Genomic DNA, 16184 nt, shown 5'->3' on the forward strand with positions numbered 1-16184 from the left:
GCCAGAAGGAAGAAAAGTCCTAGCACCTAATAAGCCAAAGAGACAAGACAGAGGTGACCTCATGGCAAGTGAGCCACAGCTCACCCTGGCGTGACGTCTGATCACTTGCGCTGGGCCTTTGCACTTGCTGTTCCAACATACATCCTCATGGCTCACTCTCACTTCTCTCAGGGCTTTGCTCACATGTGAATTCTGAGTAAAACCTTCTCTGATTACCCTTATTTAAAACTGAAACCTATCCTCACTCCTCCCCTCCCTGACACTTCCTATCTCTGTTCCCTGCCTTTCAAATTTTCTCCATAGCACTTAATATCATCCGTCAAAACAGATGATCTACCAATTTATTTGCCTCTCGTCCCTCACTAAGAATACAGGCTCTACAAAAGCAGTGATATTTGACAGGTCTGTTTATTGCTTCTGGCACATAGCAGGTATTCAGTAAATGCTTGTTGAACCAATAGCCATAGTTTAAGGTCTGGTTCTCTCACTGGTAGAGCTTTAATATCAGCTATGTCTGAACCGGACTCTTTTTCTGCACTCTTTTTCTATTGGATTGAGTTATTCCCATAGGTAGTTGATCTGATCCACTATGGGAAGATCTTACTAGATGTATTCTCAGGGGAGCAATTATAGCTCTAGATTTTGGCTATACCCAGCCCACTTTTAGGCTGTCTCCAGGACAGGGAGAGAATGAGTATAAGCAAACGAATCTGACGATCTGGGTTCTAGTCCTGGCTCTTTTAGTGCCTGGCTGTGTGATTTTTATCAATTTCAGTTTCTCCATCTTAAAAATAAACTTGGTGGAGAAGATGATCTCCAAAACTTCTAGCTTTGATTAACTAGCATATGGATAGGAAGGCTGGGTTTAGATCCCAGAGACAGGAGTTCAGATATGAGAATCTCCAATATAAGTTCTTGAGTAGAAGAAAATTAATACTTGTTGAAAACACCCACCATATGCCATGCAATGTACATAAAATCTTATGTATTTTTTACAAATGTATTTTTTTTTGTACGTAAATTCCTCATCCACAAGTTGAGTAACACAAGACTCAGGGAGGCTAAGTGATGCCCACAAGCACACAGCAAGCAGTGTCAGACCTGGAATTCAACTCAAGCCTGTGTGATTCCAAAGGCTGTATGCACTCCTTCCACAATACCAGAAGTTCCCAATCCAACTGCTTATCAGAATCAAGGGGGAACAATGTACAGATTCCTGGGCCTTACACCAGATCTCCTGAATCAGAATCTACCCTGGGGCTGGGGGGTGGAGGGGTGGGTGGTGGTGGCTAGCACGTATGTTTGGGAAAAGTTCAGGTCAATCTGATGATCAACCAGGTGTGTGAAGTCTGCACTGTATACATTCTCCACATACTGGGTGTCTTCCAAAGAACAGGAGTCAGGTGATGAAAGAGGTACTTGTTCAATAATCCATCTGGCAGCAGTGCTCATTGTACACTGGAGGACTACTGCCTTGGGTTAAAACGATTGGCTTATTTGTGTGCCTCTCCAACAGGACGGTATGCTTTTTTAGTGTTGCAGCTTTACTGTGGTTTTCCCAGCATCTGGTGTAATGTCTGCCAAGCAGTTCCGACTCACTGTTTGTTTAATAAATGAGTAACAGCTAGATAAACATTAAATCTCCTGCATACCCTGAAGTTTTGTAGCTTCCTACCCATCCTTCCTTCTAACTAGAAATATTTCCTTAGCATACACTACACGCCATACTGTGCTAAGCTCTTGAAGAGGGAACGGAGACACAAAGGTAAATGGAGGGTCTAGCCCTGCAATGCAGGAGGGGATGTCCTGCAGAACATTAAGTACATGCCTGGCTGATGTGGCTCAGCAGTTGAGCATTGACCTATGAATCAGGAGGTCATGGTTCGATTTCCAGTCAGGGCACAGGCCCAGGTTGTGGGCTCGATCCCCAGTGAGGGGTGTGCAGGAGGCAACTGATCGATGATGTTTCTCTTTCATCAATGTTTCTATCTCTCTCTCCCTTCCTCTCTCTAAAAATCAATAAAAACATATTTAAAAACCAACAACCATTAAGTACACAAAACAGAAGGTGGAAGAGGGGAATCAAGGAGTCTTCCCATAAATCTTTCCACAAATTACTCCAGGCTCACTTAGTACTTTGTTTATAGCTGTTCTCTACAGAACACTTGTGAAACAGTACCCTGTGTTAGACTAATAATATGTGTGAAGCAAAAACGGATAAGACTGAAAGTTTAGGTGATCACAAGTATAGGTGATGACTTCAACTTTCTTCTCTCAACAACTGACAGAACAACTAGACAGAAAATCAGCAAGGATAACAACTAAACAATACTATCAACATTTACGGGATACTTCAACCCACAACAGCAGAATACATATTCTTTTCAAGTGCCCACAGACATATATCAAGATAGATCATATTCTGGACCATAAAACATACCTCAACAAATTTAAAAGAATTAAAATCATACCAAGTATTTTCTCTAACCATGATGGAATCAAATGAGGAATCACTACCAGGGAGATAACAGGAAAATGTCCAAACACTTGGAAACAAAACAATCCCCCCCCCTCCTTCCCTCCCTCCCTTCCTTTTTTTAAAAAATATATTTTATTGATTTTTTTTTACAGACAGAGGAAGGGAGAGGGATAGAGAGTTAAAAACATCGATGGGAGAGAAATATCAATCAGCTGCCTCCTGCACACCCCCTACTGGGGATGTGCCCACAACCAAGGTACATGAAGGGAGTGAGAGAAATTCTGGCCCTTGACCAGAATCGAACCTGGGACCCTGGGACCCTGGGACCTTTCAGTCCACAGGCTGACACTATCCACTGAGCCAAACCGGTTAGGGCAAAACAATACAGCCTATCTAATAAAAGAGTAATATGCAAATTAACCACCACTCTGCTACACCCACAAGCCACGCCCACTAGCCAATCAGGAGTGAGTATGCAAATTAACCCCAAACAAGATGGCTGCGGCCATGGAGAGAGCAGGAGGGAGGCTTGGGTTTCCTCGGCGATGGAGGAAGCCAAGCTTTCCACACACCCTGGCCGGCCCAGGCCTCTGCTTAAGGCAACAAAGTTTCAATTATAGAAGATAAATAAACCCCAACAGAAATAGCTGCCGCCATGGAGGGAGCAGAAGGCTTGGCTCTGCTCCAGGCTACAAAGTTTCAATTGTAGAAGATAAATAAATCCCAGATACCAGGGCCTCCACTTGGGTCGCCGGGGGGCGTGGTCGGCCTGCAAACCACCACAGGCCCCTCGCCCAGGCTGCCCTACGACCCAAGGGAACCCCCACCCTGATCCGGGACACCCTTCAGGGCAAACCAGTTGGCCCCCCACCCATGCACCAGGCCTCTATCCTATCTAATAAAAGAGTAATATGCATATTGACCATCACTCCAACACACAAGATTGCTGCCCCCATGTGGTCAAAGATCCTGCCCCCATGTGGACACAAGAGGGCCACCACAAGATGGCCAGCAGGGGAGGGCAGTTGGGAGGGACCAGGCCTGCAAGGGAGGGCAGTTGTGGGCGATCAGGCCAGCAGGGGAGGGCAGTTAGGGGTGACCAGGCCAGCAGAGGAGGGAAGTTGGGGGCAAACAGGCTGGCAGGGGAGCAGTTAGACATCAATCAGGCTGGCAGGGGAGTGGTTAGGGGGTGATCAGGCTGGCAGGCAGAAGTGGTTAGGGGCAATCAGGAAGGCAGGCAGCCCACCGAATGACTAGAGCACATGGACCTCAACGGTCCTCGGTCACTTATGAGCAGCAGTCAGCTACGACCGGGGATCAAACTCGAAACCTAAGTAGGTGCCCTGACAGAATGGAACCCAAACCTTTGCTGTGGCAGAGGAGCTCCAGCCCACAGCAGGGGCCAGGGCACCCAGAGGGGTTTTGTTGAGGAGCCCTGACAGGCAGCCCACAGTGCAGTGGGTTAGAACCTCCTCCTGATACAGCAAGGTTGCGGGTTCGATCCCTGGTCAGGGCACAGACAAGAAGCAACCAAAGAGAGCATATTAAATGAAACAACACACTGGTGTTTCTCTCACTCCCTTCCTCTCTCTAAAATAATCAATAAAAATGAAAAAAAAAAAATAAACCCTCTGGCCCTAACCGGTTTGACTCAGTGGATAGAGCGTCGGCCTGTGGACTGAGGGGTCCCGGGTTTGATTCCCATCAAGGGCATGTACCTTGGTTGCGGGCACATCCCCTGTGGTGGGTGTGCAGGAGGCAGCTGATCGATGTTTCTCTCTCATTGATGTTTCTAACTCTCTATCCCTCTCCCTTCCTATCTGTAAAAAATCAATAAAATATATTAAAACAAAAATAAAAATAAACCCTCTGGCTTGCAGAGTTGTTAAAACAGAAAGCGAAGTCCCATCCCTTCCTGTTCATTCAACAAATACTTCATATGCTCCTTCAATAATCACACTGGGAAATGGGTGTTTGTTTGTTTGTTTGTTTGTTTTGGTTAATCCTCACCTGAGGACATTTTTGCATTGTTTTTTTTTTTTTTTTTTTTTTTTTTTTTACAGAGAGTGGAAGGGAGGGAGAAAGACAGAAACTAATGTGAGAGACATCAATTGGTTGCTCTTGCTGAATCCCTGACCAGGGCCCTGGATTAAGCCTGAAACCCAGGTACGTGCCCTTGATTGGAATCCAACCCGGTACCCTTCCGTCCGCCTACAGAAGCACTATCCACTGAACCAAACCAGCATTTTTTTCTTTTTAAGTACTCCCCTAAGGATATGTTCTTTTCATTGATTCTAGAGAGAGAGAGGAAGGGAGAGGGAAAGAGAAAGAGAAACATCGATTAGTTGCCCAAGCAATCCAACAGGGATGGAACCCACAACCTGTGTATGGAATCGAACCCATGACCCTTTGGTGAGTGGGAGGACACTCTAACTACTAATCCACACCCACCAGGGCCTGGAGGTACATTTAAAAATTTTTTTTCAGATCTGCCCTGGCCAAGTGGCTCAATTGGTTGGAGCCTCAACCTGTACACCAAAGGATTTCCTGTTGGATTCTAGGTTAGGGCACATAATTAGGTTTAGGTTAGATTCTGCTGGGTCAGCAGGTGCAGAGGCAGCCTACTGGTATTTCTCTGTCACATGGATGTTTCGCTCTCTAAAAATCAATTTTGAAAACATCCTCAGGTGAGAATTAAAAAAAAAAAAAAAAATATATATATATATATATATATATATATAAATTTTCAGATCCAAAATTTTATTATTATTATTTTTTAAAATATATCTCACTGACTTTTTACAGAGAGGAAGGGAGAGGGATAGGGAGTTAGAAATATCGATGAGAGAGAAACATCGATCAGCTGCCTCCTGCACACCCCCCATTGGGGATGTTCCTGCAACCAAGGTATATGCCCTTGACCGGAATCGAACCTAGGACCCTGAGTCCGCAGGCCGCTGCTCTATCCACTGAGCCAAACGGGTTAGGGCTGGTTCTTTTTTAAATTTTATTTTTCATTTACAGTTCACATTCAATATCCTAACCCAGTGGTCAGCAAACTGCGGCTCGCGAGCTGCGGTTTGCCGCTCTGTTGACTTAATGAGTTTGCCGACCACTGTCCTATCCTATAGAATAAAACCCTAATATGCAAATAGACCGACTGGTGGAATGACTGGTCGCTATGAACTGACCACCAGGGGGCAGATGCTCAATGTAGGAGCTGCCCCCTGGTGGTCAGTGCGCTCCCACAGGGAGTGCCGCTCAGCCAGAAGCCAGGCTCAGAGCTGGCGAGTGCAGCAGAGGTGGCGGGAACCTCTGTGGCAGCACTAAGGAGCAGCGAGTCAAGCAGTAGGGAGCAGCAAGCAGGCAGGTGGTAAGGAGCGAGGGGTCCTGGACTGTGAGAGGGCACAGGCCGGGCTGAGGCCCGCCCCCTGCCCCCCGCACGAATTTCGTGCACCGGGCCTCTAGTATACTATAAAAGGGGAAAGGTCTCAAATCAATAATCTAAACTCTCACCTCAAGAACCTTGAAGAAAATAAGCAAGATAAAACCAAAGCAAGCAAAACAGAAATCAATGAAATTGAAAACAGAAAATAATAGGTAAAAACTCAATGAAACAAAGAACTGGTTCTTTGAAAAGATCAATTAAATTGACAAACTTCTGGAAAGATGTGTGTGTGTGTGTGTGTGTGTGAGAGAGAGAGAGAGACTTTAGCAATCCTCTCTAATAAAAGAGTAATATGCAAATTAACCATCACTCTGCTACATAAGCCACGCCCACCATGTAGATAAAATCCTTGCTGTTCCTTAAAAATGGCCAAAGTGGTGTAACCTCAGGACTTTGTACTTGGCCTTCTCTCTGGAGCATCATTCCACCACATAGTATATGGCTTGTTCTCCCATTTTTTTTTTTCAGGGCTCTGATCAAATGTTACTGTCTCAGTGAGGCCTTCTCTGACCAGCATATATAATAGCCTCCTATCCACCCACACATACATTCCTCATCCCCCTTACCCTCCTTGATTTTATTTAAAGCACTCAGCACTTTCTGACTCATTTTATACTTGCGTGTTTATCTGCCTTCCCCTATAGAAGTTAAGCTTCCAAGATAATGGATTCTGACTGTTTCCCTAGAATAGTGCTTCAGACATAGATACCAAAATTATTCGCTGAATGAATGAGAACCACTGGCTCAGGAGTGAAGAATTTGGGATCTGACACCAGATAACCATGATTTGACTCCTGGCTCTGTCATTTCCTATGTCCAAGTGACATTGGGTAGATTACTCACCCATATTTTATGTTTTCTCATTTATCCAATAGTGGTAATAATGTCCACTCCATAGGACTATTGTAATGATTAAATAAAAGAATGTATATAATGTGCTTAACACGTTAAGCGCCCAGTCAGTCACCAGTGACTGACACTATACTTTCCGTCCGGAAGACAAAACAGACTGGGCGCTTAACATGTTAATAAAAGTGGTTTGAGCCCTAGGTGGTTTGGCTCAGTAGATAGAGCATTGGCCTGCAGACTAAAAGGTACCAGGTTTGATTCCAGTCAAGGGCACATGCCCGGGTTTCAGGCTAGATCCCCAGTGTGTGTGTGTGTGTGTGTGTGTGGGGGGGGGTGGGGGGTGGGGGGGTGGTGGGGAGTGCAGGAGGCAGCTGATCAATGATTCTCTCTCATCATTGATGTGTCTATCTCTCTCTTCCCCTCCCTTCCTCTCTAAAATCAATAAAAATATATTAAAAAAAAGTTGTTTGGTATAAAAGTACTCAGTGTATGAGTGTTACTTAATACACAAAGATAGATACACTAGATTTGGACTCAGAGACCCTAGGTTATAATTATAATTAGAATAGAGGCCCGGTGCATGAAATTTGTGCATGGGTAGGGTCCCTAGGCCTGGCCAGTGATCAGGGCCAGCTGGGGCCTTCCTTTGGGCTGCCGGCTGCCAGCCAGGGCCCTCCCTTCCCCAGCTGCTGGCCGGAGCCTTCCTTCGTACCGCGCTGCCCCCCCTGGTGGTCAGTGCATGTCATAGTGAGCGAGCGAACTCCCGGTCTCCCGGTCTCCCGGTCGAACTCCTGAGGGGACAATTTGCATATTAGGCATATATATATATATATATATATATATATATATATATATATATGATTTTAGGCTATTCATCTCTTTTATAGTAATTCACTCAACCAGCTATGAATCAGGTGTTGGGGTAAAAAAGATAGATAAGATGCAGTTCCTTCCCTCAAATTCAGTTATGTGGTCTTGGGTAAAGTTACCTAATCTCTCTCAGCCTGTTTCCTCATTTGCCAAAGGGGAATTACACAATACGTACCTCACAGCTTTGTCTTAAGGATTGAATGAGTTACTAAATGAAAATATTGTAACTGGCTTATAGCAACTGCTCACTATGTTGTCCATGATTATGATTCTAGTCTGGAGGAGAAGCACCTAAGCAAATAACTACAATACAGTGAGTTAAAAGCAAAAACAGGCATCAACTAGAAGACTGTCTCCTAGCTGGAGTCCACCCACAACGGATAGTTCCATGATGATCAGGAAATTCTAAAATTCCATATGTCTACAGAAACTAACTTCCTACCACTATTCCCAGAGCAGAAAGACAAATTTCTCTGCTGATTTGATAACTGGAATTTAAAACTTTTTTGAAATCATTAAAGGGTTTTAGTGTCTGAAACAGCGTTTCTTAAAGGTTAATGGACCCATTCACTTCTCTGCCTCCAACTCCCCTCCAAAGTTAACCTTACTTAAATTTGAGGAACAGTAAAATGGGCCCTCAGAGACAGCATGTACTTTCCCAAATAAAGCAACCAATTAAGAGCCAAGAGCAGCACAGTGTGTTTTATGACATAAGAACTGGACATTAAAGGGTGGACCTGGAGCCGAATGGGAGTCCATCAGATGAGACGGAGGGGCGTCACCTTTGGAGAAAGAACAGTAAGAGCTACCGTACGGAGGCGGGAAAAGTGCACGTGGGTGGCTTGGCAGAGCAAAAAGCTTTGCGGTGTGGGCAGCCAGGGAGCAGTGTTTATGGAGGAAGAATGCGGCTTAGATTTTGTCAGGTGAGAAAGCCTCCCTCCATACCCAGGTCATGGTCTCGGCCTCAGTGTCCCCTCGGGATCCCCCTCTAAGGGCCACCAGTTGTTGATCTCCCTCCTGCTCCCGCCACTCTTCCCTTACCTCGTCTTCCAGCCTTTCCCTCACTGTCCCGCCTCCTCCGCCCCGCCGGAAGTGACGCGTATCTAGCGCGCCGCGCCGCGCCAGAAAGGTTCTGCGGGAGCCGGAGAAAGGGTTCCAGTGAGACACACTGCGCCGGCGTGCGGGCGCGAGCGGCGAAAGCATCTTCCGGAGGCCGCCGAACTGCGTTCCTTTCCCCTTCTGTCGCTTTCGAAGTGCCCTGAACGAGGTTCAGAGAGGTCGCCGCCGCCACTGAAGGAGTGTATCTACAGCTCTGAGACCTCCCAGCGTCCAGCTACTCCGGCCCTTGCCCTTTGACCCTGCTGCACGGCGGGGTGAAAGGTCGGTGGCCATCTTGTGGCGGCGGCTCCGGCGGCTGTTACTGCGGAGACCCATACCCCCCCCCCCCCTCCCCCTTGCCCGCCTGGCTGCCTGTCAGTGAGTAAAGAGTCTCGCGGGCGGTCTGGTGAGGCCCCGGCCTCCTGCCGTCGCTCTTCCCGCCGCACTGGGCGGCCCAGGCCGCTCCCTGCCGGGCCTCACCGCCGCCACCATGTCCTCCTTCTCGGAATCCGCGCTGGAGAAGAAGCTCTCGGAGCTGAGCAACTCTCAGCAGAGCGTGCAGACCCTGTCTCTGTGGCTCATCCACCACCGCAAGCACGCGGGACCCATCGTCTCGGTGTGGCACCGCGAGCTTCGCAAAGGTAAACACCCTCCCCCCACCCTCTGGAGCCTTCCCCGGGTTGTCCTCTCCTCCACCCACTGTAGGGGCCCCTCTAGCTTCTTCGATGAGCGTTGCTTTCCAGGCCCGGGGTCTGATTGGGCTTTTGAGGTTGGAGACAGTGTTATCCCCATTTCTCGGAAAAGGGAAATGAGGCCCGGGAAGGTTTCAGGTACTTGTCGGAGGTTCCATCACCCAGGGCTCCAGTGCTCAGACTCCCAGTGCAGCCAGCCGTTTTCCCTTTGGGTTCCTCCTGACACTTGTAACTATTATTGTCTGGGCAGTGTTGAGCGCCCTGTGGAGGTTACTGGCCTAGCCTGTTGTGTGCCAGGCGCTTTACTGGGCATTTGGAGTGAGAGCCAGCAGACTCTGGAGTAAGACTGCCTGGATGAGTCCTTGCTCAGCCACTTAACTATCTGGGCGCTATTGGGCGAGTTTCTCCATCTGCGTGCCTCTTGTTTTCTCACCTGTAAAATGAGGACTAGGATAGCTGCCACTTACAGAGCCCTTATTCGGTGCCAGTCATTATGCCAGGACTGGTAAATATATGCTCGCACTCAGTCTTCAGAACAGTCCAGTGCAGTGGGTTCAGTTACTCCCAGTATAGAGAGGTTCAAGGGCCACACCACCTAGGCTCCTCTTCTCATGCAACTTTCATTGATTCTAGACCCTGTGCACCATCTAACAGACATTCCTGGATCTCAGCCTATTATGTGCCAGGCACTAGGTTGGGTGCTTGAAAGCATGTTGGCTCCAGAGACCACCTCTCTGGAATTTAAGCCTGACTTTGACATTTACTGACCCCAGCAGCGTAACCTCTTTGGTCCTCTGTTTCCTTACCTATAAAATGGAGATGATGATATTTACTGTGCCTTTATCATGTGCCAGGCCCAATACTGACATCTTTACATACATTGTCATTTTTTAAATTTTCAGAGTCCTATGAAGTAGAAACTTTGCAGATGAGAAAACTCTGAGGCTATAGTAAAGAGAACAATCTACCATAAATGGTGTCAGACGCAGTGTTGGCATTCGATAAATAACAGTGAGATGGGGTTACTGATTGCTCACTGTGAGGCGGGGTCTTCACCTTCATGTTGCTTACAGTCTGGTGGGGGAAAATGGTCACCGACTCAGCTATCTGATATCCTGATGAGTTCCATAGCAGAAAGCTGAGGACACGAAGCTTAGAGCTGTTTCGGACAGCCTATATATGATAGGCCCTTTAAGAAACAACTTCACCTGTGCTCTCTACTGTCAGTGAGGTGGGGATTCTACCCTGTTTTATGGATGAGGAAACTGAAGTGGCTAAGTGATATTTTTAAGGCCTTGCAACTGGTGAAGCTCAGACTAACCTCATCAGGCTGGCAGACACCAAAATTCAGGATTCTTTCAGGAGACTCAGTTCTAGTCCTCTAGCAGAGACCCACCTGTAAATACGTACTATACTAAGATAGGGGTCCCTTCAGCCTTCTGGGAAGTTGGGGGATAGACCCTAGAGGTTCCAGAACCTCCTTCATGTACCTCACTGTGCCATTCAAATATTTCTAACATCTGAGGTGTGAAAAAATGTGAATTGCCTCTATAGGATTCCATCTGGTAGGCTCTGAGTCAGGTTAGAGAGTCCATCTCAAATATCACATCTTTTCTGAAGCCTTGATTCCCCACTTCACCCTACTTGAGTTGTTGGGGTGGTGATGGGGGAACAATTTAGAAAGTGCATTCATTTATTAAGCTCCTTTAACCCTAATCTCACGTGATGGAAAGTTATGGCCAGCATTGTTATCCCTATTTTATAGATAAGAAGATAAAGGTATGAAAAGATTAAGTGCTTTGTTCAGTGTCACACAGCTGGGACCTGAACCCAGAGCTCTTTGACACTAAAACTTATGCTTTTAAGTACCCAGGGCCTCAGTGCACTTAGTAAGTGAATGTGATCATAACCTTCCAACCAAACCTGTAGCACTTTTATTAGAATTAATCACTACCTCCCTTCCCACACCAATTTAACATTTATACTTGGCCCTCTGTATCTATAGGTTCTGTATCCAACCATGGATTGAAAATATTCCAGAGAAAAAGTTATGTTGTTGCTGATGTATACTGTGTAGTTAGGTCTAGGATGGTGGCATCTGTACTGAACATGTCATTATTTTTTCTTGTCATTATTCCCTAAACAATATAATGTAGCAACTACTTACATAGTGTTTATATTTTACTAGAGGCCTAATGCATGAAGATTCATGCAAGAATGGGCCTTCCTTCCCCTGGCTGCTAGCACCACCTTCGCTCCAGCCAGAGCCGCCTTTCTGCTCCGGCCCGGAGCTGCCTTTCCCCTCCAGCCCAGAGTCGCCTTTCTGCCTTCCCACGCTGCCCAGAGGCCCGGAGCGAACCTGCCATCTTTGATGGGTTAATTTGCATACTCACTCCCGATTGGCTGGTGGGCATTGCAAAGATAACAGTCACTTAGCATGTTACTCTTTTATTAGTGTAGATGATATATAGCATTTGCACATCCTAAGCAAATCCTCCTATGTATTTTCAATCATCTCTAGATTACTTATAATACTTAATCTACCTAATAAAAGAGTAACATACTAATTAACCATACCTTCGAGATGCCCACCAGCCAGTCAGGAGTGGGTATGCAAATTAAATCAACAAAGATGGCAGGTTAATTTGCATACGCAGGTGCTGAGTGGCTGGGGGCAGGGTGAGGTGCTTGCATCGTGGTGCACGACTCCAGCCGCTCTGGGCCTCTGGGCAGCGTGGGAAGGCAGAAAGGCGGCTCCAGCCAGAGCTAAGGCGGTGCCAGCAGCCAGGGGAATGAAGGCCCATTCTTGCACGAATCTTCGTGCATTGGGCCTCTAGTATATAATATTCTATAATAATAAAAGCATAATATACAAATCGACCCAACAGCCGAACAGCAGAACGACGACCATTCTATGACATGCACTGGTGCCAGGCCAGCCAAGGCAGGTGTGATGCGATTGGTCTGCGGGTGTGGGGGGCCCGCCATCACCCAGGATCGCCCTGCAGAGGGATGCCCAGGACACCCTCTGCTGGGCAATCGAATGGGGAGGGTGTGGGGTGAGGACAGACTCTGCGGAACTGGGGAATCAGTGGGGTGTGTGGTGGTGGACACAGGCAGCGCCAGGCCAAGGTGGGGACGGGCAGGGGGCGGGGGTGAGGCTGCGAAGCCGGCAGCTGGGGGAAGGAAGGCCTACTCTTACACGAATTTCATGCATTGGGCCTCTAGTTTTATATAAGGGACTTGAGCATCTGTAGATACTGGTACTGGCACAGGGGTTAGGAGGATGGGGAGGTCTTGGAACCAATACCCTTCCTCTCCACCCCAGAGATAATACTGAGAGACTACTGTATTTCATTCTTTTAGTTACCTCTTTTTCACTAGATTGTGTTTTGAGGAAGAAACTAGACCTCTTTGTTTCTTTGTAACATGTACAGTATTTAGCATGGTACCTGTTACACAGTTAAAAAGTTGGTTAGTAGGAGTTAAATTGTGGTCTCTGACATTTTGAATAAACACTAATACAACTTTCTGTGATGATAGAAATGTTTTATCTCTGTGCTGTCCAACAAGGTAGCCACTTGCCACAGGTGGCTATTGAGCACTTGAAATATGTGACTAAGCAATGAAAATTTTAAATAAATACAATAAAAAATTTAGTTCCTGAGTTTTGCTAGTCATAATTCAAGTGTTTATTCATGTGGCTAGTGGCAGCCATATTGGACAGTGCAAAGCTAGAGGATGCTCTTCCAAGTATCAGGACACAGCTTCCTAATATCCAGGCTTCATGAATTGAAAATGCCCCGACACTAAAGTGGAAAATATTTTGTGCCCTAATGTTCAAATTGATCCCCCCTTAGGTTCTAGCCAACCCTAAGTCTTTATAAGTGGACAGTTCTGTCTATGGTCAAGCCATTTTCCCTAAGATGTTCACAAACTGTCTCTGAGTTGCCTTCAAAAAATATTTACCAGATTTAAAATAATTACTCTTTCTTATGTAAGTACTACTTCTATTGCCGATGTATTATTTTATTTTCTAAGACTGATTCTTAATTTATCTCTTTGAGGTCTAGTCTCCCTTTCTTTTTGAAACTGTTCGGTGTAAAATACTCTTAGATGAATATTTTTTACTAATTTTTTTTTTATCTTGTCCTGAATGCAAATAAAAAAGCCTTTTTTTTTTTTTACAAACTTACAGAATTTTCTAGATGTCAAAACCAGCCAAACAGTGAAAATTTTTGGTCAGCTAGTTATTTAAACTTTGCTCAATAACTATTTCAACCAGTTTGGAATGGGCATCAGTAGAGTGTGAAAAGATCTATTTTGTCATATTGGAAAGATATCTGAACAAGTGAGCTGTCACTTGGAGCTGGAGTGGAGGGTGTGTGTGTTGTGTGCATTATGGCTGTGTTTAAGTGCTCTAGGGCTTTGTCATATCACCTTTACACACATGGTGCTTATTTGACTGTTCAGGATGCTGAATGTGGAAGGATAAAGTTTTATCCTAAATAAGTACTCATTGCTAAATTTAAGGATGATGGAAAATAATTGGTGTTGTTGATAGTGAAAACCTTGGCTCGCTGGCCTCTTAGCTATCATATTTGTAATACTGAAAAATATATCAAGTCTTGAATATCCATAGCATTTTATAATATGAATTCTGGGTTTTTTAACATTAAGCATATGGAATCTGTAAAGCTTCACTTTTGTGAAGTTAAATTTGCTTTGTTGAAGTTCTGTTTTACTTTTGAATCTATTAACTTTCATGGCATTATAGACTTGGTAGTTTCACTTATTGCAACATCCCAGAACAAGGTTTGCTTTTTACCCCTTAAAAACAAAACAAAACAACATTTTGCCATAATCAGACCTTTGTAGCAGCATAGTTCCAGGTTTTCATTATTTCTCACCAGTTAGTTATCAAAATTAGGTTGTTACCAGAAGGTTTATACAATTCGGTATATTCATATTTAATATTTTTTGAGCACTTTAAGCCATCAGTTTAAACTATAACATGTTCTAAAAATCTTGTTTTTAACTTGGGTTATTCTTCTGTGGCTATACTTAAAAGTGTCAGATGTCTTAAAAGTGTCAGAATTTATACATGCTGTGTGCATTTCAAAAGAAACTAGTGGTTTCTGAGAGAAGTGGAGTAAGGACTAGGTGTGTGTAAAGGTTAACATAGGGCTTGCTTGAATTTTTCAGGTACTTTGGCATTGTGTTTTAAGAAAATTTAATGTTTTGAACTGTCTGATTGTGTTCTTATTTATTTCCTTTAAAAGAAAACTCGTATCAAAAATTGTAATTATGTAACCTTACGGTTGAGAAATTATGTGCATAATAGCCAGGAAATTCAGTAATGTTCCCCCAAGCAACTGTAACTCAGACATATTGCCTGAAATTTTTATGGTTTAATAGATGATACCTAATATAGAGTAATAGCAAATACTACAAAGAGTATGTATAAGAGAAAAATTATGGTTTTTGTGGGACCCATAACTTTGCGTATCCAGATTTCAGACATGTTTAAATTTTCATTAAAAATGTAGCATTAATGTATATTTGTATTTGAGGTATAATATCCATTGGTGCATCTAGAGATTGCTCTGGATTTTAGAGTTGATGTAATTGATGATGGGTATTAGAATGCTCAAAGAGAAATTCTCAGTCTAGGAGCATAAATTACAAGAACCCACCTCAGTTTTTCATTCTGCAGTATTTGACAATTAATAGTGAGTTAGGAAAGTTCATTTTTACAATAAAATAAATGAAAACCTTGGCTTTAACATGTCTTCTGGAGAATATTGACTGCTTATCCTTTAGGAATTTTCTTCAGATTATTTTCATTTTTACTGCTCATTAATTACCCTGGTTAAAATAACACAGAAATGAAGATGGTCCATTCTTGTTTTGTTTTTACAAAAATTGTGTTCTCAAACCTCTTTTGTTAGAGATGTCAAGGAGTTCCTTAGTTTGTTTTTCAAACACATAGCAGACTTGACCTCAAGTAGATAATGCTTGTCTTAATAGTATATAACTTAGGAGTAGCTTAGGGCAAAGAATTGTGAATTGAGAATTTCCTTAATGTAAGTTAAATTATCTTTTCTTTTTTCCAGCCAAATCAAATAGAAAGCTTACTTTTCTATATTTAGCAAATGATGTCATCCAAAACAGTAAAAGGAAAGGACCTGAATTCACTAGAGAATTTGAATCTGTCCTTGTGGATGCTTTTTCTCATGTTGCCAGGTATGTTGTCCCGTTTTTTGTTTTATTTTTAAATACGTTACCTTTCCTCCTTTTTGTTCTTTTCTTTTTCAAGATAAATCTTTGTAAATTGATAACTTGTACTTTACAGATGTGCTTCACAGAGTGATGCAAAGGCTAAGTTATGGTTTTATGTTTTGCTAGGCCCTTAAACACTGCCTCAGACGTATAAACATTTTGATGCATTAAGGAATTCAGTCTAGCACTTGAATCATTCTTTTCCCTAGATGTAGTTATTTATTGAATTCATTTCTTGAGTATGGTATATTTTTCTTTGTTTTGGCTGAATTGTCTCTAGCTTATGATCAAAAAACATAAAGCCAAATAGTACAAGGGAACCTTCCAGTAATAAAACCTTATTAGCAAGAAATTAGTTACTTATGCCTTTATTTTTACTTACTTCCTTCTGGATGTCTGGTTTACTAGAAATAGTGGCCATTACTGTCACTGCAAAGATAATTACTAGTGTGGAAAGTAGATATTT

The 16184-nt window shown here is 44.1% G+C and overlaps 2 protein-coding genes across 4 annotated transcripts in view; one reads left to right on the forward strand and one right to left on the reverse strand.

Moving 5' to 3' along the window:
• TTI1 (TELO2 interacting protein 1) overlaps window positions 1-8854 on the reverse strand; it is a 45772-nt gene extending 36918 nt beyond the window's left edge. The window contains exon 1 of one of the 2 annotated variants that reach the window (XM_079783646.1): window positions 8688-8854. The gene's annotated coding sequence lies outside the window, so the exon portion shown is untranslated. The remainder of the gene's footprint in view (window positions 1-8687) is intronic. The other variant, XM_079783647.1, reaches the window with a different exon arrangement.
• The window catches only part of RPRD1B (regulation of nuclear pre-mRNA domain containing 1B), a 61650-nt gene continuing 54294 nt past the window's right edge, over window positions 8829-16184 (forward strand). The window contains exons 1-2 of one of the 2 annotated variants that reach the window (XM_079783648.1): window positions 8829-9385; window positions 15553-15682. In XM_079783648.1, the coding sequence (XP_079639774.1) occupies window positions 9235-9385; window positions 15553-15682 (281 nt within the window). In that variant the 5' untranslated portion in view covers window positions 8829-9234. The remainder of the gene's footprint in view (window positions 9386-15552; window positions 15683-16184) is intronic. The other variant, XR_013814153.1, reaches the window with a different exon arrangement.

This window comes from Cnephaeus nilssonii (genome assembly GCF_951640355.1).
Source record: "Cnephaeus nilssonii genome assembly, chromosome: 11".
Classification (NCBI taxonomy): Eukaryota; Metazoa; Chordata; class Mammalia; order Chiroptera; family Vespertilionidae; genus Cnephaeus; species Cnephaeus nilssonii.